This window comes from Sinocyclocheilus grahami, unplaced genomic scaffold (genome assembly GCF_001515645.1).
Source record: "Sinocyclocheilus grahami isolate Dianchi unplaced genomic scaffold, SAMN03320097.WGS_v1.1 scaffold493.1, whole genome shotgun sequence".
In the NCBI taxonomy this organism is placed as follows: Eukaryota; Metazoa; Chordata; class Actinopteri; order Cypriniformes; family Cyprinidae; genus Sinocyclocheilus; species Sinocyclocheilus grahami.
Window position 1 is genome coordinate 886302 of NW_015505672.1, and position 27713 is coordinate 914014.

Here is a 27713-nt window from a genome sequence, read left to right on the forward strand (position 1 = left end):
TCACAGAAAGAGCTGGAACAACATGAACATTATGACAAAATGTTAAAGTTTGGGTTAACTATACTTTTAACTACTTTTTTGGAGGGTAAAGTGAGAGGAGTCAGTGTTTATGGACCTGATGGTAAACACTCCTCGTGGCAACTTCAGATAGAAAGTTCATAGGGAGAGAGACCTTCAACCAGTTGCATGTACATGGTGCATCAAAAGTTATGCTTAGCAGCTGCACTTTTACTGTATATAATGACTTGATCAATAAATTAACTCCGGTCTACAGGTAGCAGAATGGAAACAGAGGTGTGATAAAAGGGCCTGAAAAGGACATTTCACCTATGGAGCAGCTTAATAAAATATAAAGTATTTATTTGCTCTCAACAGAGCCATGCATTCAAGCACATATCCCTTACCTAGTTAGATGACAGAAATAATCTGGGGAGTTATGAAAAGTGCTTTTGGCCCTGCATTCGTCTCATTAAACAAGCAGCAGTAATGGTCCACGGCTGCAGCTTCACACAGCGCTGATGAGTAAGACCAGGTTATCTTCACTTCCGTCTCTCAATATGTTCATCCTGTGGCCGTTACAAATTCATACAATATGGTGAATGAGCACAAAAGTCATGTATGTGTTGTTCAATGGCAGATACGTATTGTCAATACCTAGAGAGCAGGATGGCAGATATAAATAGGGCATTTCTTAAACGCAGCCTGAACATAGTCAAAGGGCCAAAGTTGTCATGAAAAACTTAAAATACTATGGTTTTTGCACAACAAAAACCTTTTAAGTGGACATCAGAGGAAGAAAATGAATTAAAATGCATAATAACCACTTTAAAGATAAGACACAATGCCTGTAATTAAATTTAAGACAGCATTTAGAGAAAGTGCACTCTTAAATGCCATTATGAAACCTTTTATTGTGTCTCATTTTTATTGCCTCTAAAATCAAGTTAGTAAATGAAGTGATCGTACAAGAATTGATCAAAAAGCATTTGTGTGTAAAACCCACATTTAATTTATTTATATTTCCAGTCATTTATTTATTTGAAGTACTTAATCTAAATTCAATTCTGTTCTATATACTATCATTCAAAAGTTTGGGGTCAGATTTATTTATTTTTTGCAAGAAATTAATAATTTTATTCAGCAAGGATGCATCAAATGAATCAATGGTTAGAGTTAAGACATTTATAATGTTATATTTAAACCTGCACAAAATTACAGTTTCCACAAAAATATTAAGCAGCACAACCGTTTTCAACATTTATTAAAATAAGAAATGTTTTTTGAGCACCAAATCATCGGATCAGAAAGACCATGTGACACTGAAGACTGGAGTGATGGGAGCTGAAAATTCAGCTTTGCATCACAGGAATAAATTACGGTTTAAAATATATTAATATAGAAATTTTTTTTTTTAAATAATATTTCACAATATTATTTTGATCAAACAAATGCAGCCTCTGCGAGCTCTGTGACTTCTTTCAGAAACATTAAAAACTGTTACCAACCCCAATCTTCTAAACTGTAGTGTATATAATGCAATATTACTCTGACAATTGACAAAAGCATTATGTACATTTGAATTTTGAGCTTCAAAGAAAATAGAAAACAAGCATCTGATGTTTTACGACTACTGCTTACATTTGTGAGAATGCAATTAGCAAACATACTCACCCTGATCTGTTTGTTCTCCTCTCGTAGCCGCTGCACCTCCGTCTGCAGTCTTTTACATTCCTCCATGATCTTCTTCACCTCTCCATCATCCAGACTGACCATGGACTTCATAGACAATGTGGATGATTCCGACTTTGAGATACTGGAGGATATCTTATTGCTTTCCAATTCATGCTGTGGCCACAATCAGGTTTATTTGTGCGCACGCACACACACACACACACACACACACACACACAGAGAGAACAAATCATGAGCAAATGCATCCATAAAAGAGCCAAGAATCTGTTTTGCTTATTAGTCTTAGGAGAGGGCGCCATGACTGCCTAGAGCTCAGAGCTAACATGAGGAAGAACATGAAAACCCATCCACTTACTGTTTTCTCATTTTCAGCGGGCATGTCAAAGACACACCTCAGCTTGGAGTCCATCAGATCCTCAGGCTTGGCGTCCTTCCACTGCACGAGAGAAGAACAACATATGTAAACACGTGCATACATATGATTATGCACCAAATAAACACCTCATGAGCTGTTTATAAACCCTAGCGGCCTGCTTACATACACAGCATTTTAGGCTCATTCCCGACATGAAGATTTCCCGAAAGAAATGTAGTTAATCACACACACATACACACACAGAGAGAGAGAGAGAGAGAGAGAGAACAAATCATGAGCAAATGCATCCATAAAAGAGCCAAGAATCTGTTTTGCTTATTAGTCTTAGGAGAGGGCGCCATGACTGCCTAGAGCTCAGTGCTAACATGAGGAAGAACATGAAAACCCATCCACTTACTGTTTTCTCATTTTCAGCGGGCATGTCAAAGACACACCTCAGCTTGGAGTCCATCAGATCCTCAGGCTTGGCGTCCTTCCACTGCACGAGAGAAGAACAACATATGTAAACACGTGCATACATATGATTATGCACCAAATAAACACCTCATGAGCTGTTTATAAACCCTAGCGGCCTGCTTACATACACAGCATTTTAGGCTCATTCCCGACATGAAGATTTCCCGAAAGAAATGTAGTTAATAGAAAAAGTACAACAGCATATTGAAAAAAAGACAATATCAATCTCTGAAAAATTGTAAATGCTCAATCTACTACAATGTTTGAGTGTTACGTATTTCTCATGCATTAGCTTCACCACACACAAACTGAGCCAATTGTGGATGTTAGCTGTATTCAATTGCCAATTGAGAGAGAGTTTCAAATCAGTCATTTGTGAGGTTTCATTGTAGTTATATCTTAGAAGGTATACACCTTTGTAGACAGCGAGGCAGTCTCTTAGTTTTGGAGCTGAGCTTTAGAGCCATCAACAGGAAAAGTGGAAATAGCTCAGGACAGTGAATAAGTAGCCAGAACTCTGCTCTACATTTTCTTTCTGCTTCTCCATTCCTGACGTTTTCATAACCTATTTATCCTTGCGTCTGCACATGCATACAGATTTTCAGCATGCTCTATTTGGGGCGTCATTCAGAAAGCTCTGAAAGAGTTATGAACATAAGATTTGGATCGTACTTTTGGACCCCACCAAACATTGCTGGAGTTATGTTACACTTGTTTGTATTACTTGAACAGCAAACTCACACCATTTGTATCATATGGTGTTGCTCTAAGCTGGGGGTTCTCATAATATTATTGCTTACTGGCATTGCAGCACAATCTCTATGAAGCTTTTATATTAAAACTAAAATAATGCAAATACTGTTTTATGACCAGTGCTGTTATTGCCAACTTAAACTATTAAAAATAATTTCTGTTAACACGAATATCAGAAAAATGTAAACTTAAAAAAAACAAAACAAAGAAAAGTTTGAAATATTGTCTTGGAAATTAACTAAAATAAAATAAGTTCAAGCTGAAGTACTAATATTATTAAAACTGAAATGAAAATAAATTAAAGCTGAATAGAAATACAAAAAAAAAAAAAAAAAAAAAAAAAAAAAAAAAAAAAAAAAAAAAAAAAAAAAAGATAAAAGCACATAAAATTACTAAAACTAAAATTAAAAGGTACTGTAAACAAAAATAAAAGCTTATTAATAGCAATAAATACTATAAAAGTATATAATTAATCATATATTTATATATTTATGAATTCACCTTCATTTAGCAGCTCCAATATACATTTTGGACCAATTATAATGTCAAAGACATCCGTTTTTAGGATATCAGCAATGGTTTTATAATACATTACATATACAGTCTTCATAGTGTTAATAAAATAGGAGCATATGCAACCAAAAGCAAATGTTTCTGAACAAGTGAACGAGTGTAAAGCTTGAGAAAGCAGGTGGCATGAATCAGTACTCACCACTCCCTCAGTGTCAGTCATGTCAGTTGGGGCCAGCAGAGACTGTACCATGAACTTGTGTTTGCTTTTCTCATTCGGATCATAATCGAACGGTTGCAGCATCACTGTAGATAAACAAACAAGAACATAAAAACATACTGATCAATTAATTTAGCATTTTCCAGATTTTTATTGGCAGGATAGTCAAAAGAGGACTTTTGCGCTGCCTACATGAGCACCAAAAGCTAGGCTCCAACACAATCTCTGCATTTTAAGGAATAAGAAAACAGTAAAACTGCATACTATTAGTATGAGCCAAAGGCGTTTGAACAGTCCAAATGTGATTAAATACTTGGATGTCAAGCATTCATGTTTCACAGAATGACATTAATCTGAAACAAAAAGATTTAGCTATTCATTGCATATAATCCCACTACAAACATTGCTGAGAAAAACTTCAGTGACCCTAGAAGGGTAATTTTTCTTACAGCTTCTAAACTGTGTTTTTCACGTTAATAATAACACATTCAGCCTTTAACTCACACCAGGTGTCGGTGTGAGGAAGTTCACGTCTACAACAGCACCATCCAAAAGAAGGCCATGTTATTTGATGTCATTCCAATGAGCAAAAGCTAATTTAGAGCTGTTACCATGATTTACAATGATCACTTATGCCTGGCGTGTGAGGGCTCTGGCACGGTTGAAATTGGTATTAAAGGCCGAATTCACCCCCATCGCCCTTTTTAAAAGACACAATTTGGATTCAAAAGGGTCTTTTTTTGATCATTGGGGGTGAATGTGTGCGTGATTTTGGAAAACTGCTGCTAAGTTTCATTAAAAACAAACAATCTCTTAATTTCAAAGGCTCTCTTAGATGTGGCTACTACTGCCGAGCACACAGAAGGTGCACACCAACTCCCCCGTGACTTAAAAACCTCACTCTGGTTTTGTGTGCCATTATGGCAATCAAGCACCGTTGATATTGCAAACTGAAAACAGACGACTGAGACAGATTGGGAATGTCCTGTTTTGTCAGTCCCAATCTTTCCGACTACACTTGAAAGAACGGTGTTTCACCATCAGCATCAAGGGAGTATTTTTACACGTATCTACAGAGGAAGAGGGTTTAAATAAGTCTTGACATGGCTTTATTTGTACAGCTCACATCAGTAATATTTCTGTGAAAATAAAACATTGCACTGTGCAAACATTCAGATTTCTCACACGTAACTGCTGCTATCCTTGACCAAAGAAGTCTGTTCTAGTTCAAAATATGATTTGTCATTGATGGTGGCAATGTTATATTATTATATGGACATATAGTCTTTGCTCACATTGCATATACATCTGTTTTGTTGTCAAAGTCAATGTTTAGGACCGACTGTCCACACTGTCATTTTGTAAGCGATGAAATCTGTGATCTGTTTGTTTCACCAAAATTGTCGTCATTCATGATCTGATTTATCTACACTCCTGTTTAAAAGTTTGTGAAAGAACACTTTTATTCAGCAAGGACACATTTCATTGATCAAAAATGACAGTAAAGACATTTATAATGTTACAAAATACTTCTATTTTAAACAAATGCTGTTTTTTGGAACTTTGAATTCATCAAAGAATTCTGACAAAAATGTATCAGTCTCTGAGAAAAAAAAAAAGAAGATGTTTCTTAAGCAACAAATGAATGATTCAGAATGATTTCTGAAGGATCATGTAACACTGAAGACTGGAATAATCATGCTGAAAATTCAGCTTAGCATCACAGGAATAAATGACATTTTAAAATATATTTAAATAGAAAATAGTTATTTTATGATATTTCACAATATTACTGTTTTATTTTTACTGTATTTCTGATCCAATGAATGCAGCCTTGGTGCGCATAAGAGACTTAAAAAAAAAAATATATATATATATATATATATATATTAAAAATCGTACCAAGTACAAACATTTGAACTGAAGTGTTTATGGCGTAAAATCCACATCACAATCCAAATGACAAAAAACCTTACTGTTTAGTAGGGTTGGGTACCGAATTCGGTACTTTTAAGGGTACCGACCGAATTGCGTCGGTACTACCGAGTACCGATTCATGTTAAATCAATGGGTGCCAAATTTCGGTACCTGAGAACGCCTCTGGGCACATACGCTACAGAGAGAGACCCTGTGACGTGATGTCACCCCTGCAACTCGTTCAAACAACACACAGGGCAAGCCGAAATGTTCTGAAGTGTGGTTACATTTCTAGGGCCATATGGTTTCTGCGAAAACGCGGACGGGATCATGGAGTCCATTCATAAAAAAGTAATTTACTCTATTGTGCGGAATGCCACGGAATTCGTAAATTTTAGACGAATACATCAAAAGTAGCCACTGCCACTTAATTCGAATCGCGATATGAGCTAGTATCTGTGAATATTAAAATGCAAAAAGACGGTTTAAATATGAATCCTGCATGTTCCGCTTGCCTCTGTATGTATGAATGGCGGAAACGCAGTTTTGTTTACTACACAAATACTGAAGCACGCGTGACGCTCGCGGTGATTTTTGGTCTCTGCGTCTCACTATATGACGGCATGAATACAACTTAATCTCCAGAGCTGCTGTGAGAGTCACTTCGCGAGAATTTTACCATTTCATTTGAGAAAACTAGCATCATCATACTGTATACACACAGAAACTTCATGGCAACCAGTCAAAATAAAAGTACGGTTTAACATGTAAAAGTAATATATTGCTCTTGTATTACTTTTGTACAGTATAATGTACATCTTTAAATATTCAATTTTCTATCAAATTTAAATAAAACAATTAAATGATAAAAGTAAATATTACAATCAGATTAATCACTTAATTGTAGAAAAAAATATACAATTATTAGCCTATTAAAAAATTTTTTAAAGGAATATTCACACAATTCTTCTTCCATGTATTAATTTCAACAGTAAACCTCAGTTTGTTTACCAAAAACTAAAATGGTTTAATTTTCTTTTTATTTAAAATAAATGTTTAATGCCTTCATTTGATTTTCAGAAAAATTTTAAAGAATTTCTGGGGTGAAAAAAAAAGAAAGAAAGAAAGAATAAGTTTGTAGGGCCCTATTGTTCAAAATGTTGAAATTGAGACTTTTGGACTTATTTTTTAACTGAAATAAATGTTTTTGTAATTACACAGAGTAAAGTACCGAAAAAAGGTACCGGCACCGAAATTCAGGTACCGATACCGGTACCGTACTGGTTAAAATGTGAACGGTACCCAACCCTACTGTTTAGACTGAAACAATTATATGTAATTAGATTTCAAACCACATGTGAATTTGAAAAACAGATTTCCTGTGTTTTTCCAATGTTCCGACTACAAATAACTGATATACAAATAACTGACCACGTTTGGCACAATCTCTGTCTTTTACACTAATTTTGTGAGTTGTCTGCACATGCTGTTCTTTCTTGTATTCTTTGAAGGGAACTATTTCTAATCACACTAAACTTGTGTAGTCACAGATTGAGCGGTCATCTTTAGGGCCGTTGTCTGGGGGCAGGACAACTGCATAAAAACGTTTCCCTGGACAATGTGAATTCAAGCGACGATAAAAACTACAACAAAACACCTGCATAAAGACAATCATTCCTCTGCATAATTAACTGGATCCCTGGAGATAAAAAGCGAACAACGCTATTAATTATGAAACATGACCTCGGATTACCCTCAGCAAAAACTGTGAAACCTTAATAGAGAGAGGGAGATGATGTGAGAAAATTCAGACAACATTAATGTTTGGAAAAACGTATGTAACTTACTAAGTTCCAAAGTTTCTGAGTCACAGAAAGGTATTAACAAGTATAATAACATATAATATAATTAAGTGGTCGACCGATATTGTTTTTTTGACAGCCGATGCCAATATCTTGGAAAGCAGGGTGGCCGATGACCGATATGAATGACGAGTTATGAATGAATGAAATGCCTTTGTCCGCTTGAGAAACGCTTTCAACTCATTTATTTTTTTTTGTATCGAGTAAGACACTGTATGACATTCACGTTACATGATTTGACTGATTTTTACATAGAAAGGGCGACAGCGCACCACATTAAAAGAAAATGATATATAAACGGTTTTCATAATCGCTGGCCAAATTCAAAAACGAAACTAAAATTAAATCATCTTTGAGAGCAAGGGGGCCCCCTGGTGTTTCGGGGGCCCTACGCAGCTTGCCTTCTTTGCGTATGGGGAGGATCGGCTTTGTGCAGAGCATACGAGATCATGCAGGATACACATGCACACTTCACAAGTTTGCAAGGTTTGTGAAATTAAATGTTCATTAATAGACATTCAAAGATTTGTTCAAATGATTTAAATGCGCAATTGCTGAATGCTGACGAGACAGTATTATAATGTTTGCTTTTCTATTACTAATAATATAAAAGCAATCGTTATAATACTTTTTTGTATACATTTTAATTCCTTTGTTTAACCGTTCTATCTGATTATTAGACAGACTTCTATCCGTATTAGACAGAACTGTTAACGACGACAGCAAACAAGAGGGAGAATGTGAGCACTGTGTGCTCAGACGCTGCCATTCTCAGCGCCGTCAAAATAAAAGTCCTGCCTCAAAAGCATCGGCCAAACAGGAAAAATTTATCGGCCGATGCCGATATTTGAAAAATGCCAAATATCGGCCGACCACTAAATATAATAATATAAAAATATATTATAATTATAATAAATTAAATAAATTATAATTATAAATTTTTTTAGACAAACATAGGATTAAAACAGGATTAAAAGAAAGACTTAAATAAAATGCTTCAGATCTATTTTAATTAAAAAAAATATTAAACTGAAAACTATTTTCAAATGTGTCAGCAGGATAAAAGTTCTGACATTTTATCATAAGAAATTACATATAAATATATTAAAATACAATTACAATTGTTACTATATTGCAGAATTTATTAGACAGACAGAAAAAAACTGAATACATTTTCTGTCAACATAGTCACACTAGTTTTCTGTTGTAACTAGCAGTGTGTTACAATCACAATTACCAGTAACCCCAAATATTCCTTTGCATTTAGATATTTCACTTAGTGCAGATAAAACAAATGTTGCTGCTAGTCAAATAAAGTCATACAAGCATTACATAAGGGTGAAATTTTTAGTTGTGTCATTTAAAGGGGTCATATGATGCTGCTAAAAATAACATTATTTTGTGTATTTGGTGTAATGAAATGTGTTTATGCGATTTAAGGTTAAAAAACAAACGAGGCATTTGTTGCATCCAGTGGGGACATAATTACGGATTATAAGGACTTATACTGTCTTTTTACGTGTTGCGTTGCATCGCGCCGCGTAAACATAAAACCATGTCTGCATTTGTGATCGGAGAAATGACAAACAACAAGTGCTACTCTACACTGCCCAAAAAACTTGTGTTTGAATCGTCAGTGGCAAATTCTTTAAATATATGAAAAAAAAAAACGTACTTACAGTCTGTGAGTCACAACAGTCTACTCTCCCAGGATCAGGAAACAGTCCTTCATAAAATGCGCTGGACACATCTGAATATTTGGGTTAAACTGTTCTGGAACAGTGTTATAAATACAACTTAACCACTGATTTCTAGTCGTGTCCTCTTTTGGAAGGCCAAACAAAGGGGTTTCGCTTTCACAACGAAACAGCGTCAACGAAACAGCGTCACACACCACGCGGCCTTGAGTGAGCGGAGGCCGGCTTGAGTGAGCAGAGGCGGGCAGGCTTGAGAACGGCACGGCCGGCGGGCTTGCGGCAACCACATGTGACGACCCCGGGCTGGACTCCGCTTCATCCACGGTGAAAGCCCATCCGGCGATCCACAGCGCGAAGTTGATGCATTTCCTCAGCGACCAGCACGGATCAGCTCCAGGCATGACGAAGCGGATATCGTCCTCTTTTGGAAAGCCAACCAAAGTAGTTTCGCCTTCACAACGAAACACAGCGCCTTCACGACATTGTGGCGGCGGCAATAACAATACTACAGCGAGAATAAAAGTTATGCCTTCTTTCTTTGCGTGAACATTTGGGCGGCGTTATGCAAATCTTCCCACATAGTGATGTAGATATGTGGGGGCGTGTTAGAACGAGCCGTTTTAGGTAGGCATGGTTGACTCTTAACTTTTATAAAGAATATCTCTTTGGATTTGAGACTTTAGTCTTTGCAACTTTACAAATCTTCTTTATGCACCAAGAGCTTGTAACACTCCAAAGAGAAAGGAAAAATTTTAATCGCATCATATGACCCCTTTAAAACACTTAAGTGTGTAGTCCTCCGAAAATGCTGAAGTGGATACTGTATAAGGACTCGACAGAAGTAGAGTTTCTGCAATCATAACAGATTCGTGTGGGATTCAGAGCTTGAAGTTGTTGTTTTTGAACTGTCGACAAATAACTTCAGAACCCAGACTGACAGTGATGTCTGAGAACGGATGGAGACGAGAGGTTCATCTCAAAGAACTGGATAAAAGTCAAAAGCACATTAAGCGAAATCCATTGTGTATCCCCTGCGATAAACACGCCAGGGAAGAGTTAGCCTGTCACTGATTCAAATACCAGTCAAGGAAAACGGTGTGAGTCAGAGCTATTGTGCATATTGACAGGGACCAGGCATCTCACCATGGAGAGAAATCCCAAAACATTGGAATCAACATGGAATAATGAGAGCAATTTAAGAACGTCCATGAGGTTCCAAGAGGCTCTGAGATTTCAAACGAGTTGAGTTATTAGGAAAACTCTCGAAGGTCTCAGACACCAACAACTGTTGTTACAAAAATATCTCTTGGTTATGTAAAGGCTTCCATCATGCACAAAGAGCAGTTGGGTAATAGATATAAAGGTGCTGTAACAAACATCTCCTTCATTTTGCCAACCACAGTATCTCACAGGAGACGCGTGTCCTCCAACGTCTTCATTAATCTGAATAAAGTCTAACTATTCTCAACTCTGCCGCATTAATGGACACAGAAACATCATATTATAAAGTCACTGTTCCTCACGTCACCGAAACTGAAAAAAATGATTCCGGCTTTTGGTCGTTTTATTGCTAATTATCTGCAAATGTGCCTTCAAATCAGTGTTACTTTAGTATTATTTATATAATTTTATAGTATGTATTAATATTTGGAATTAGATGTCATATTTTAAGTTTTCATTTTAATTTGTTAAAGTTTTAGTAATTTTGTTTTGTGCTTTCGTCATTTTTATATACATTTCCATATCGCTATATTTTTATTTGTTTGAGTAATTTTAGTACTTCATCTTAAACTTATTTCAGTTAAGGAAGCATTTTTAATTTTCATTCAAGTTTTTCATCTAGTATTTTTATATTTTATTTTAAGTACCTAAAACAATTTTAAAACGTTTTCGTTTTATTTACAAATAACAACATTGCTTCGTATTAGCCTGAATTTGGGATTTGATTTCAATTTGCTTATTTCTAGTATTTTATGTTTTTGTGTCATTCTCAGCCTTCCCTTCAAAAACAAAACAAAAGGACGGTGTTTCTGATGATTCACCTTGTTACTAAAACCAGGTTTGAAAAAAAGGTGTCTGTAAAAAGGGGTAACACTTATAACAGGGACGGGGGTCTGGATCCACACAGACAGAATTGCCTGGACCTAAATATCAACTGCTTATACAGATCAACTACCTGAGAGTGGTAATGATCATTTGAAAGCAACATCAACTTGGTTCTTTGAGAGACTGCTGATGGTTTCATTCCAAACGTCTGTGTCATATGACACACAATATTGACATCAACAACGTCAAAGTGGTTTCTCCAAAATCTATAGACTTGGGAGTCATATCACTGTATTTAATGTAATGAAGCTATATATGGCTCTGCATCTGCAACATTAAAAAAACATTAAGTCTAAGAGAGTGCATGTAAACCTGTAAATGCACAAAAAAATTATTATGAAGCAAGTAAAACAAATATTAATAAAAAAAATAATAAACAATTAGAATGTATATAAAATACTACTACTACTACTAATAATAATAATAGCTATTATAATTGTTATTAATTATGAAGCAAGCAAAACAATAATATAAATAAGAATAAATACTTATAATTATATAAATATATACAAATAATATTAGTACAAATAATAACAGCTATTATTGTTAAATATTATTATATATATATATATATATATATATATACATATATATACATATATATACATACATACATATATACACATATACATACACACACACATACATATACACACATATCAAATTATTATTATTATTACTACTACCACCATTCTTATAAAATTATGTATAATCAACCCTCTACATTGCGAGTAAATCACTCGCATATGCGACTAAATCTTACTGTGGGCGACTAAATAATAGGGATGCACCGATGCCACTTTTTCCAGTACTTGCCCGATACGATACTTTTATTTTTGGTACTTGCCGATACAGAGTACCGATACCGATATTTTTATTGCATTTGTAAATTTTTTAAATATTGGGTACAGAAACCAAAAGGGTATGTATAATGTTAGTTGGTTAACTTCATTTATCAAATAGATACAGTCAAACCTAAATTTATTCAGACACCTTCAACATTTCTCACATTATCACAGTTTTATCGGGGCATTTTAACGAGTACGAGTACAGGAGACCAGTATCGGGCCAGATACCGATAACAGATACCGATACCAGTATCGGTGCATTCCTACTAAATAATGTCTAATATTAGCCATTGGCTAATAAATTCTTAGCTTTTACACGCCAGTATGTGTGTGAGAGGCGTTCAACACAGATTTTCACTCGATAAACACGTTGACTGAGCGCTTGAGAGTTTCGCTCTCCGTCAAGTGATCTGTACTATTTGGATGCGCTCAATGGATCATGTCATGTACTCAATGGATGCGCAGTACGTAACCTGTATTTGACGTACCGTAAATAGTGTGAAGGCGCACGACTCGCTGTCACTTTACTGATAGCGCTGTTTCTCTCACACATGCAAAGAGAGAGAGCGAGAGTCTTGCATACCATGCTGAATCAACGCGCTACATGTAAACCATATTCTTTGTTGTCTTTTCCTGTCAAAATAACAACGTTCATTTAGAATTATTCAGCTTTTAAGAACAAGCAGAAGATATGCCAGTTTCTCGGCAGTGGGCGGAGCTAATGCATGAACAGCTCTCGTTGGTTGGCGCTCATCTATCATCATTCCTGTTTTGATTTCAGCAAATCAGTTCGAGCGAACGCTGACAACGTGATTAATATTCATGACCCCAGCAGATAATAGTAGTAGTAGTAGTAGTAGTAGTATCTTTTAATAATAATTACTATTACCTATGACCAACAATATCTTAAACACCACCACCAGTCCTAAGTTCAGTTAAAACGACAAATATGCATTCATTCATGGATACCAAGTTTTAGTTCTAATCACTAGTTCTATCATTAACTGGTGCTTAATTATCATAATATCATAATATAATGCTTGATTGGCTGAATTTAAGAGTGCACATTCAGTTATTTAAGAAGCTGTTCCATTTTACAAAGATAAGCTGATTGGGTGGAATCGTGTGTGTGTACCTACTTAACCATATTTTGGGGACAATTTTGTACCCAAAAGTGAGCAAAACCTGACAAAATCGGCAAAAACCTCAATTTGTGGATGTCCTCATTTGTAAAACTGTTATAAAAATAAAGTAAACTAAGTTTTTTTTTACTTTTGAAATTGTAAAAATGCAGAAAGTTTTCTGTGAGGGGTAGGGTTAGGGGTGGGTTTAGGTTAAAAAGTGTATAACTATCTGTATATAAAAACAATCAAAGTCTATGTAATATCCCCATTTAGATAGCTAAGTAAACGTGTGTGTGTGTGTAAAATAGTATATCAGTCTGGCAAATAAATAAATAAAATGTTCTAGCCAGTGGCGATTATATTGCCAAGGTGTGCGTAGAGGGTTGATAATTAATATTTATTCTTATTTATATTAATATTCTGAATATATTATTATTATTGTAAATTGAAGAACTATGAAAAGCTATGTAGGCAGCAACATTCATTTGAAAGTTCTTTATAAACCAAAGAAGATCAATGGCATCAAAATGCTAATTGCCAAACCATTAAAGGCTCATCGAGAGCTCACATTCCAAATCGTCCTTGACTATACATCAACAATATCTTTGAACTTTGCAACATGTGGGCTTTGGTATTGGTATTTGCATTGGTAGAGTTGGGGCATCGCTTTAAAGGCTTCATTTATTGTGAATAACATCAAAAAGACAAACGAGGTGCATTTACCAGAGACATTGATCGAGGTTCCGGGATCAATCACTCCGCTGTTTGGTCGCACACAGTATCGACGCGGTGCAGTCGTCTTTACTTTAAAGCACACATTTCTGTCTGTGGGGTTAGCGAGCTTTAGGGTGGAGGTCACCACATCTGTAAATGGACCTGATGGGAGAAAAAGAGGACATTACTGTACATTCAAAACGCACTGAAATGATTTTAGGGTGTTCAGTGTGATTGTTAGCGCACTGCTATTCAGTTTCTAGGGTGTGCTGGGTGGTGGCTTACTGCAAAAATATCTCAAAATGATCAAGAGCAATATCTGCAGCCAGACTGCTCTAAGTGTCCACATCGATTTACAACCTTATAACCGATTTCACCCCACCCAGACATAATGATTCGAGACAAATCAAATTAGAGGTACATTCCAAAACTTAGCAATACATCAAAGGCCAAAAGACCACAGTATTCTTCTCAACTCTGGCACTCGCTTTACACTGTGAGAAAGAATAAGGGTGATTTTCAGGAAAATGGAACAAATTTGTTCTGCTGAAGGCTGATGCTAATCAGTCCACATATCACAGAATCAAACTATTTAAATATCTGGTAATAAACAAGAGTGTGGAGACCTGAAAACAATATGGTGACAGAGAGAGATCCTTCAGAAATCATTCTAATATGCTGATTTGCTGCTCAAGAAACATTTCTTATTCTTATCAGTGTTAAAAAATAGTTGTGCTGCTCAATATTTTTGTGGAAACGGTGATACTTTTTTAAAAAGGATTTTTGATTAAGAAAAAGTCCAAAAGAACAGCATTTATTTGAAACAGAAATCTTTTTTTGACATAATAAATGTCTTCTGATTAACCGAATGCATCCTTGGAAATAAAAGTATTAATTTCTTACAGACCAAGCTTTTGAACAGTAGTGCATTTCACTGCAATTTAACTTAAAAGGGGTTTATAAATTGACCCTAGTTAGCCAATCAATTCCTGATAAAAAAAAATCTAGTAGCATCCGACATCTTTTTGCATGTTTCACCTGGAAATAATTGTGTCTCGTTTTGACATTAAATCAGTTCTCAATCATTTCTGATCAAAAGGAACTGAAAGGTCAAAATGTTGATATGGCTGTTCAGGACATGTTTTTCTCTGTTAAAACAAAGAAAAAAGTAATAAAAATGTAGAAAAAATAAATAAATTTAATAATACTATAAGTATGTTTGTAGCAACACCATAACAAAATCTGAAGCCCAAGGATAACCCTGATCAATTTGTATACCCACAGCTAAATCCTGAGAAATTGATAACATATGTAGCGTCTGGAACACTCCAACACACAATATATATTTTGTTAGCTAGATTTATATGACATTATATTGAAAGGTTTGAATGGTTTCCCCCTCATGGTGCAGTGGTTTCTGCTCAAACAGGAAGAGTAGATACAATCTCTAACAGTCAAAGATGAGTTAAGCTGCCAAGATTTTGTCTCATTCACAAAGATTGCTGTTTCTTCTAATGTATTAAAGTCAACATAAAACAGCATAATTTACAACATTTTTAATTCCATGATGTGCCAACATATTTCCATGTGAAACAGGATTTTCAACAAGAAACAGGCCTTTTGTGCAAGTTATTACATTTTCATGATCGATTACAAAGGTAAACAATTAGACCACAAATATGTTTATAAAGTAAATTGGGTCATTTTTGATTTCATGTTGACTTCATATATGCTACGCTAGTTCAGTCACAAACAGCGCCTCACATCAAGAATACAACACCTCATCTGGGTTAATTCTATTAAACCAGTTAAATTATTGAGAGGCTGTGACACTTGAAACCCATAGTGAGCCTTATGTTGTTTGAGCCTTTATGCTCTGTGTTACAGAGGAAAAGACGCAGATGAACTAAGCGCCTTGGGCCTTTAAAACCTTAACAGAGAGACAAACATTGCACAAGGCCTAACAATGGACTGTCCTGGCCAAAAATGTCATTTCCATTCATACAGAACTACATGGAGAAACTGATACAATTAGGGCAAAAATAATAGCAAAGCACGAGTCATGCAGAAAGGCATCTTTCTCTGTATTCATTTCATTTGGTAAATCATAATACCAACCGACCAAAACACACGCAAGTCCGATCCAAATGTTTAATGTCACTATTGTTACCATCTATTTGCATTACTTTATATCTAGCTGGTCACATTTATGCATTTGTTAGCCAGCCAAGTTGCAGATTTAAAGTAGGGCTGTGCAATTAATCACATGCTATTGTCAAGCGCATCTCATCAGTAAAGCCGGTTCCGTGATTAGTAGTAAATCTCCATCACCTGCTTTCAGATGGAGCGGCATTTAATACACAGAGCCATAGTTCACTGACAATTAGGCAATATTGCGTTCATAATCGCAGCTGAATCGCATTAAATTATGAACGCGATATTGCCTAGCTTGTCAGTGAACTACGGCTCTGCCCTAATTTAAAGCTGAGACGTGAGAAAGCAAACTGATATGTTCATTCAGCCGACAGAAGTCCTGCAGAGCACCATTCTCACAGTTTTCCATTAAATTATATTATATTTGTCCCAAATCATTGTTAATGTACATAATGACTTCACCCTAGGCTGTAAAATTGTGTATTGTGCATTTTTCAGCGAAACATTTGTCTTTCTGTGGCTCTAATTAAGTTGGTATGCTTCATATAGATCACTCTTTCTCTTTGCTCTGTTTTTTAAACACCGAACTAGAGACCTACGAGGGACAGATTTTTCTGTCCTGCTCCCGCAAGATTCTGTCCCGCGCCTGCAGAAATATATCTTATCTGGTCCCGGTCCCGCCCGCGACATTCATGTTTTGTCCCGCTCCCGCCCGCAAAAGCCCGCATAAAAGTAATCTATATAGATTTTTTCAGTACATCGAAGAAATGTACATGAAATGGTTCTGTAACATCTCCTAAGCTCCACAACATCCCAGCATAAACAGTCCAGATAAAATATTTGTTATTTAGGCTAAGCATCGACATTCACACACCACTGTTATTTTTAACAGAAAAGCAAGCATGGGCTGCTGCGTGCATGGTTTGGCATGGCAGAATGCGATCAGCGCGCTTCCTTTATTATCACTAAAAGCTGACATCTCAGTTAATCGCGATCTCATAAAGCTCTGTTATAACACAATAAATATATGCACAATGAATCTTTCACAGCGTCTACACTTCGTGTGTTAAAATAAAAGGATCCGTGAGCACACGGCACCCCGGTTGGGAAACACTGATCTAAGTGATGATAGTAGTAGACGTAGAGGAGTGGGATGACTTTTTTCCTTTATAAGGTAGCCTAATTTTTAATTTTTACAATGTTTTTGTAATGTATTAATCATCACGGGCTGTAAAAAAAACAAAAAAAAAGAAGTAGGCCTATACTAATAATAAGAGTAGATTTGGTTCGAATAGCCAATCTTTTAGTAGGCTATAAATATGTGGCTATGTTACAGCTCTCCTTTGAAGCTCTTGTGTTTTTCTCCTTTTCTATCTGTCCAATCCTATTCTGCTCACAGGTGATTGGAGATGAGTTTTGTTCCTGCTTTGTTGCAGTTTGCTGATTTTTGTAAAATAACTTGTTTTTGCTTTTGAGGTAAAAGTGTAGTTTCAGTTTAATATGTTGCGGGCTCATTTATCGGTAATACATTATTGATAATAAATTATATTGATGATAATAAATTATAAAAAATATTGGGCTTGTTTTGGGCTTGGTTTTGAAGCTGCAGTTGCTTATTTGTCTCACGAGAGTTGACAACAGTGACCCGCACTCGCCCATCAAGAGTTGTCCCGTGCCGCACCCGGTTGCGTTGGGTCCCGCGGTACTCCCACGGGAGTGCAGGTCTCTACACCGAACTTTAAACTCATCTATGCCACTGTTCATTCTTGAAGTAAACTTTTGCCCGTCTGGTGATTAAATAAACTGTTTTAGACTGTTGCTTGAATTTAACGCGACGTGTCTGGTGTGAACGTGATACCTGTGAGTTGTCCTAGTCACCATGCAGCGCTGCGACTATTTTGTTATTTTGATTAGATAATCAAGAGTTCTAAAATGGAAGCAAATAAAGTGTGGGAGTATACTTACAATATCCATATGTATGTAATTTCAATGCTATTGCCTTTGTGTAGATATTTAAAGATGGCCATCTTTAAGGATGATTGTTAAAATGAAATGGTAACACTTTACAAGACTCCCTTTGTACCAAGGATGATAAAAGCTGTAGAAGTATTGTTCCTTGTTAGAGTGTTAATTTCAACATTTACGAATACACTTTTAAATTTTAAACTGTTAACATTAGTTAAAGTGCCCCTATTATGCGTTTTTTAAGGTTCCTAATATTGTTTTGGGAGTCTCCTACAATAGGATTACATGCATGCAAGGTCAAAAAACGCTTTCGTTTTCTCAAAATATGCATTAAATATCATCTAATTTTCCAGTGATTCTCAAACGATTTGTTCGAAGCAGTTTAAAGATTCAGTCTCTCTAAATCCCTCCTTTCCATGAGCCTGCTCTGCTCTGATTGGTCAGATGGCCTAGTCTGTTGTGATTGGTCTACTGCATACAGCGTGTGTCGGAAACGATACGCCCATTGCCATAGTTCCGTATTTTGAATGCTCGATAGAAAATATAAACATCTATTATTTATCATACTTGTGATTCAGTGGAGCCAGCTGGTCCCAATAAACAGGGTACTAAGCCATCTTTCAAGAGCAAGCGTTTAGTGAATTCCACGTTGAACTCTGCATTGAGATTTTTTTTTTTAACTCCCCGAGATTAGAGAAGCAGTCGTCAGTAAAATGACGTGTTTGTGGGCGGGGTCAAGTTGTTCGCTGCCGGCCAACGTAGAACATAGACGGGAATTATGCAAATGTGTTAACCTGTGAGGTGTAGCCGTCATGGAAGTGGGATTCGAATTACTAACGACTCGTTTAGGCTGTAGAGAGTCGATTCTTTATTTTGGGAGACAATAACTGTATTTATCGTGCACTTTCGGCTTTACAACTTTGCTGATCATTTACATTCACATACAGCTACATTACACACTGCATGAAAAGCAATACTGGAAATGGTATAATAGGGGTACTTTAATGAACTATGAACTATCTTTAATGATCAATATTTAATTAATATTTTTATTCATTTATAAAGTATGGTTCAGTACTGTTTTTTATAGTAAAGCACTATTTTAGTTTTTGTTCAGTATCCATTTTAAAAATTATCAGTTGATTAATTGGTATCGGCCAGTGTGGTCCAACCTAGCTATCGGTATCAGTAAAATCCACTATCGGTCGACCTCTAAAAATTATAATACAAGTGAAAAACAAGAAGTATGACTTACAGAAAATGTATAGTTTTATTTGCAAAGATTACTACACAAAAAACAAATTTTGAAAAAAAAAATAATTTTATTTTTAAGTTACATGAACAATATGCATTAATAAAGTAAAAGATAAGATTTAAAAAAAAATTATATAAACATAAAAAAAAATTGCTGCTATTGAGTAATGCATACTATACATACATATTACTTAAAGCCATATCGTCTCACTTAAGGCATTCATGTTTTTTTTCTTAAGAGAATCCTCAGTTTGACCTGAGCTTCAAGAAAGTTCTAGGATATTCTGCAGACACAAAACATGTTCCTTTGAGAACCTTAAAAAAATCATTGTACACATCATTTACTGTTGAAGAAGTTTTTCTGCTAAACAAGGTACAGCGGTGGAAAAGCCTCGAGCGATTTTGCGTGCCTTTCGCATGGCTCGGAAATACCCAACACATCTGTCTGCAGCATTCATCTGCACGGAGAGATACTTGGCATCCGCACGTGTGCAGATGTGACTCATCTTTACAACTCGCCATTTCAACATCTGCCTCTCATTTACACCCTGCTTTATAGCCCTAAAACATATTTATTACAGGACCGTTTCATGCTCATTATAATAATTCAGTTATCCAAGGTCTAAATCAATGAGCACTTATGTAATTTCGCCACGTAGGTCAAGGTATTATTAGGCCAAAAAGGTGCAGCTAGGGCTGTGCAATTAATCACATGCTATTGTCAAGCGCATCTCGTCAGTAAAGCCGGTTCCGTGATTTGTAGTAAATCGCCATCACCTGCTTTCAGATGGAGCGGCATTTACTACACAGACCCGTAGTTCACTGACAAGCCAGGCAATATCGCGTTCATAATCGAATGCGATTCATCTGCGATTATGAGCGCGATATTGCCTAATTGTCCGTGAACTATGGCTCTGTGTAGTAAATGCCGCTCCATCTGAAAGCAGGTGATGGCGATTTACTACCAATCACGGAACCGGCTTTACTGATGAGATGCGCATGACAATCGCATGCGATTAATTGCACAGCCCTAGGTGCAGCCCTGCTAAATCAATCAGACGTCAAAGTATTTTAACAGCTTTGCCACATTACTACTACAACTGGGTCACCTTAAAATCTCAGAGGGATCAAACCACCTTTTATACTTCCCAAAATCACATGTAATTATTGGCTGGGGCTACTTCCTGATCTCCACAGATGAGTCTCAGCTTCAGACGCTTTAAATAAAAAGTGGCATGCCTGGACGGTTGGGTTACTGTTACCTGAAGTTACTTGCTACTCAAGAGCATCACTGACTTTTCAATGAAGTGTATTGTAGGGGGCAGAGTTTGAGGCAGGGGGCATGGCCTAATTCTAATTTGAATGAGACAAAGTTGCTGTGGGTCCTTTATGGCGAACTACCCATTCTAGCAGCCTCCTCAGGGGGGGAAAAGCCATGTCCAGTGCTGAGAAATAAATGCATTGTACCTCATTTATAAAACATAAGTCTGCAGCTGTGCTTTGGACTACACCTAACAACTACAGAGTGGATTTGAGATCTCCACAGCTTTGTTAGAATGCCTTAACGTAAAGATGGCAACAACAACAAAAAAATAATAATAAAAAAAAAGTAGCTTTGATTTAGAATTTGTTAAAATTATGGCTATGAATTTAATGCTTATCTTATAATTATTCAATTAAATGATTTAAAATTATTTTATGCATGCATTAAATCATGCCGAATTAAATACATGATATGAAAGTAACAGAAGATGCATGCATTCAGAGAATAATATGCATTCAAAAGGATGCATTTCTAAAAACTGTACATTTTACAACTTCACACAGCCATGAGACGTTCATGGTGCAAGATGCTGAGAAAAAATGCTGAGACCTAAAATGCCTGTCCAATGTCAGGAAATTGATATATCAGGGCTCCAGACAAAAACAAAAATCACTTAAGAAGCCACTTAAGGAGCCATTGGTTCCTATAAGAAACAAAAACAGGCGCCAAATTATTTTAAGTGACAGAATAAACGCGTTTAGTTTATTCATTTATTTTAAACACCTTAACATTTCAGTCATACTGTCATGTGTTTATCATGTCTCCCCTCATTTTACAGCATCAGCATTTTAATCCTTGTAGATGTCCTGGGAACTAAGGTTCACTTAAAGTGGGAATTAAACATATTTCCCAACTTGAGAAGTATACAGTCACAAAGAATTGTTTATTACACAGAATCTATGCCAATACCATAACTATGTCAGCATCACTTGGCCATTGAGTGTAGCATCCAGTCTTTTTTTCTTAATTAGTAACATGCAGTTATATAGGAGGTGTTGAATTTTATCTTTAGCTCTTCGCATTCTTTCTAATCACATACAACTGGTTAAGTAAAAATACAAATATATGCAATAAAGCGCATATATTTAGCAAAATGTTCCTTTTTATAGTTAGTTTTTTCTAGCTGACTATTGAGCTTGGATGCCAAATGGTTATTCTGAGGTAAAGCTATTGTTACGTGGCATGGTTTACAAGCTTTAAACGTTTTCCGCAGTTTTTTTAAAGAGTTTTTTTGTTTATTGTTCTTAATAAACCTTTTTTTCTTGTTTTAAGCATAAACCTCACAGAATTACATATGATTTCTCTGAACACAAAACTTCATATCTTATGTTACTTTGCTTTTCAAGTAAATTTATCTTCTTTTATGGATACTGGAAAAATACTGAAAATAATTGTTGCAGCACAGCCCATATAACCTTACTTTTCCTAAGGCTTTTTGTATTTTGATTATTCTAGTGTATCACATTCATTGTCTGAAACACAAACAAACAAAAAAATTAATATAGCAGATCTAAAAACCCGTCAGAGCAAAAGAGCTGTACAATAACATCAGGCAACAATTTCCCTGTAACTCTGCACTACCCTTTAAATCAGGACATTTTAGAGAAGCATTTTGAAACTGCCCATGTTCGATAGTGGAACCGACTGCCACTGCACAGCTTCCTCAATTTTAGTCAAACCACAATGAAGCCTGGAAGAAAATTATATTATTCCCAGCATACACTTGATTTAATCAACATAAATAAGCATTCACACTAAATGAGCAACACTTGAAACAGCATTGCACTCACTTTCAAATATATTAGCATTAACCAATAGCCCTCATGGCCTAGGTGACACCAGTTGAAAAAGTCGTTTCAGAGGAATCGTACACAGGAACATTATTGCTCAACAAGCAAGATCACCAAAGGAAAACTAAGCAATAAAAAGGTGCAATGGTTACACACTCATTAGCCTTGAATATCAGTGCTTATTAGGCTTGCCGCGATAGACGGTGCTGATGTTTTTAATGTGGAATATAAAATAAGATAATTATTTATATATAGAAATATCTGTTTATAATTATAGATATAACAAAATATAAATATAACAGATATAACAAAATATAACACCGGTTACGTCACTTGCCCAACGCAGCACCGACACCCACCATCGTTTAGATTTTTTATAGTAATAAAAATAATTTAGTTCAGCAAAAGAACAGACACTACAATTAAAAACTGAACGTGGATACTCAATGCAGTGTGCCATATGACAGTCGCATCACAGATCAGATTTCATTTCTCCAGTGAGGAGAGTGAGTCCAGCTGACTGACAAGAAGAGTGAGGTGATGTGAGACAGACAAGACGATGGCGGATGATTTCGTTTCGAAATGAAATGCAAAAGCGCCTGTTCGGCAGTATTTTGGATTTTGAAAAGCCTGTTGACTTTTTCCGTTTATTTAAGTTGATTTTGTACGTTTTTTTAAAATATTTGTTTCTTATTTAATTGGTTCCACAGTGTTTGCTGATTTTTACTTTATTTAAACTTTGTGTAAATTATTTATTTTATTTGACATCAAGGTGTATGCCGTGCCTCCAAGCTTTCTTACTCATTTTGCTAATAAACGTTCTACGTTTCTTATTTATTTGGTTAGCCTATAGACTATATTATAGGCTATACATGTTTACTTATTTCCATATACCTGTTTAAACTTTATGCAAGTTATTTGTTATTTTATATTAGGCATAGCCTGCCCTATAACATGGTGTATTTTTATTCATTTTGTTAATAAAAGTCCTATGTTTTATATATAGGCTAAAGTGAGTTTGACGTTGTATTTTGTTGTTGCATTCAAGCAATTGACGCCGAATTGCCGCGAATTCGAAAGTGAAAGTAAAATGCGCACGCCGCTTTTAAGCCATTTAAAAGCAAAGGAAAGCGAGGAAAATTTAAACAAACTAAAAACGAACAATTGCTTTACGCCGAATTGCCGCTATTTGAAAGTGAAAGTGAAATGTGCATGCCGCTTTTGCAAGCTATTTAAAAGCGAAGGAAAGCGAGGAAAAGAGGGAACGCCCCCGCGGTGATACCGGTATTATCTGTGTTATCACACGTCGATTAACCGGTGGGAAAATTTCCTCACCGTCACAACCCTAGTGCTTACGAAAGGTTTGGCTGTTGATAAGCTGTGTGTCAGCTGTTCTATTCAGAGTTTATTCATAAATCATCTCTAACATAAGACAAGCTTTAGACAAGAACCACTAGATTAAACCGTTAGCGAAAAGTATTTTGACTACAAACTAAATACACTAGGGAGAGCAAATGGCATTGAGAGTTAGAGTTATCTGGCATTGATACATAACTCCTGCAGCCAAGAACATGTCTAATGTCACCTCACAAGCTGCTGGTGTGAACAAGTAGAACTGCTCTCATTTTTGAAACGCCTAAACAATGAACCAAAGACTATGGCGTCATAAACAATACTAACATTTGGTTTACAAAATGCCCTGGTTAACCCAAGACAATTTACAAGGTGTGTCCTGACAAATTACTAAAAAAGGAAGACTCTACAGAGGAGGAAAACTGATTCATTGACATTGCAAGTTGATTTGACAAAACTTTAAATTTAGAGCATGATTCAGGAAATCAGCCAGTATATTACTTCAATTTGAAAATAAATATCAAAATTACCTATTAGTTTTTTGTGTCCATTCTGTAGTAAAACTTCCTTAAACAACAACACAAGTCAAGCATATTCATTTTTACTGATTTCAAAGCATAATAAAGCAAAACAGGAATGGCCCAGGGATGAGAAATTCTAGATGAGAATGTAATTAACAGTACAACAATAAAATGAGAATATTTTGAAATATGAGATCAACTAGTGTATAACATACTTATGTTCAGCATATTAAGTTTCAGAGGGAGGCAAAGGCACTTTTACCCATTCCCAGCAAATGCATAAACTAATAAAATGTACAGCCTGATTGTAATACCAGCCACTTTGGATAAAGGCATCAGTCAAATGCATAAATATAAATGTAAAGTTGAGCTCAATGTGCTTTCATTGAGCTCCTTAAAGTGACAATTCACCCCAAAATGTAAATTCTGTCATCATATCTTTCCAAACCTGTATAACCGGTATAACGTTCTTTCTTCTGTGGAACACAAAAGAAGATATTTTGAAGAATGCTGGGAACAAAACTGACAAAATAAACAGATATGTCTATATATAAATAATTCTTATTTTAAAAATCTTTAAATTATTTAAAAAATGTAAAATCTTATTTTATATTCCACATTAAAAACATCAGTTTTGAAATGACTTGAGGGTGAGAAAATGACGACAATTTCATTTTTGAGTAAACTATCCCTTTAAATTGTGCATCAACAAGGGAAGATCACATGAGAATTGTCAGTAATTCCGCAGCATTCTGATTGGCTGATTATCCTGTCAATGTGATAATGCCACCTAAAATGTTCACAAACTATCTGCAAACCAGTCTGAATGGGTAATACTAGTGGAATTGGACAGCCTAACTAATTACATACCCATTTAGATACTTGTGGAAGTGGTGGTTTAAACATGTTCACTTCTGTGCCTGAAACCATTGTTAAACCTGAAGTGTTTACAGAGGATTTATCGACTAATGGACTGGTTAATATTAGCAATTATTGATTGCTGTAGTGAAAAGGAAAAATGCATACACATTACACAATGATACTTATGTGAGTTGAGATGAAACAGATTTAGTGACCAATCTGTAATGGATTATTGAAAAATAAAAAATGTAGGGCGGGGACTTGGTTCATTCATTAAATGTTGATTGGATTTTGAGATGTGGGTGTTGCACTTAAAATGGAGGCAGATGAATGTGAGCTTACAGCTAAATCATGTTTAAATATGTTAAAATACAATACATGTATGAATTGTTCACAATATGATCAATAATATGCATTTAGAAAACCTGCCAACTTTAATAAATATTAGGCCTATGCTAACATACAACAATATAGCATTGGTCTGTTGTCATTTGTCAATAGTAATTGGTGATGCCTATACCTTTTACCCTGAAGCCGAGTAAACATTAAATAGCACATGAACATGTATGAACTAAAAGTCCCAAACCTTCTCATTTCAAAAGTCTATGAAATGCCAGTTTGAATGAAACATAAGTTATTTTACCACATAATTATATCCATGTCAGGTGGAATTATGAACCATGGCAGTAAAATAATAGTAAAAGTGTCAAATTTTTCTCACTGGTGCCAGAGACTTCCAGACTGGAAATAGCTTCAAGGTAGGTGTCAGTGTTGCCAGATTTTGCTACCAATTCTGACAAAATAAGCCAAAATACAAGACCCAATTATTCGCGCTTACGAGTCTAAACATGAGAAGAAATGAAGATCGACTTTGACAGCTCACTCACAGCGGTCATTCAGAGAAATAATGTCATGTAATGACAGAGAAATATCAAATTAAATAACAACATACACACTTTGTATATAGGCTAAACCCTAACATACAAAATGGCACCATTGTTTTATGGAAATAACCTCATAATAGGGCTGTACAACCAATCGTTCAAAGTCCACTTATGTTATTCTGCGTGCTTAAGATGTTTTTTTCTTTCTACAGGTTATCTTAAGGGGTTTTCCATTCTTTTAATTTTAGTTTTTGTATAACATTATAATACCATGCATATTTGTACTTTATTTATTTATTTAAAGAAGAAGCCAATGCATTGACATTTGAGGCTTACTACTATAGAAAGCAATACAGGTTTGTTTTAGTTAGAGTGTTTTCATATAAAAATATGGCATGCGGTTTCTTCAAACTGGTATAAACATCATTCAATGTAAATTGCGATAATCGTAATTAATAATCGCAATTACAGTTTAAAGGGAATAATCGACCATTGTGATTTTTGTCATAATCATGCAGCCCTACCTCAAAATAAACCACAACAGCCCAATTTTATAAGCGAGTAAAAACAAATGTAACGCAACGTCGCTAATAGTAAGCGGACCTGGCAACACCGGTTGCACCGCTTCATACTAACCGAATTAAGCAGCCACCACCAGAGCCTGTATGGCAAGGCCTAAAACAGGCGAGCTCTCGCTAACGTGCTTGTCAGTCTTCTGATACCCCCAGTGAGCACTTGATTTATCACTTGCTCTGTCACATGAAGGACATTGATGTCTTTCAAATGGGAGTCTGGAGTCTAAAACGATTCACCATTACGGCGCTGCGCCATATTATTATTATTACAAGGACTGAGGCCTGTCAGAAACGCCATCTCACCGCCTCCTGCTGCCCTTAACCCCTAAATAACACGTCGGCCGACCCTCCCTCTCTGTGCCGGGCGTTATAGCCTCTAGTTCACGGCCGTGTCGGTCTCTCAGCTCACCTCGGAACCTCAGTTCGTGCTGCGGTTCTAGAAGCAGGACCTGCTCTGGCCTGGCCATCTCCCACTGCGCTTCAAACGCGTCGACTGCTGCGCTGGCGTCCGCTGGAACTGACGGCGACGGGCTTAACGGTTGAGGCTGTCGATGAGGACTTCTGTTACATTTATTGAAATAAAAACTCCACAAGGCAGTGGAAATAGCTCAGTGTTACCCGATCCACTAGCGACTGTTGTGATGCAGCAGGAAGAGAGGCTGGCCGTGACGTCACTGCCCCTGCCCCTGCAGTATGCACGGAGTAGTGGCGACTGATGTGAGCAGAAGGGTGTAGAGTGAGGGTGAGGGTGGGGGTG

The 27713-nt window shown here is 36.1% G+C and overlaps 1 protein-coding gene across 1 annotated transcript; it reads right to left on the reverse strand.

Moving 5' to 3' along the window:
- LOC107554163 (vesicle-associated membrane protein-associated protein B-like) lies at window positions 1-27691 on the reverse strand. The gene is made up of 6 exons (XM_016236587.1): window positions 27366-27691; window positions 14285-14437; window positions 3990-4093; window positions 2466-2546; window positions 1672-1845; window positions 1-12 (listed from the first exon to the last, which is right to left on the reverse strand). The coding sequence occupies exons 1-6, from the start codon at window positions 27421-27423 to the stop codon at window positions 1-3; spliced, it is 582 nt and encodes a 193-aa protein (XP_016092073.1). The 5' UTR covers window positions 27424-27691.
- Window positions 27692-27713: the final 22 nt, after the last annotated feature.

Bases quoted from the DNA above. Each gene is read 5' to 3' on its own strand.
- LOC107554163 (XM_016236587.1), bottom strand. From the start codon at position 27,423: ATGGCCAGGCCAGAGCAGGTCCTGCTTCTAGAACCGCAGCACGAACTG. The intron at 14,438-27,365 runs GTGAGCTGAGAG...TTCTCCCATCAG, and splicing joins GCACGAACTGAGGTTCCGAG to GTCCATTTACAGATGTGGTG. The intron at 2,547-3,989 runs GTGAGTACTGAT...TCTCTCGTGCAG, and splicing joins TGACTGACACTGAGGGAGTG to TGGAAGGACGCCAAGCCTGA.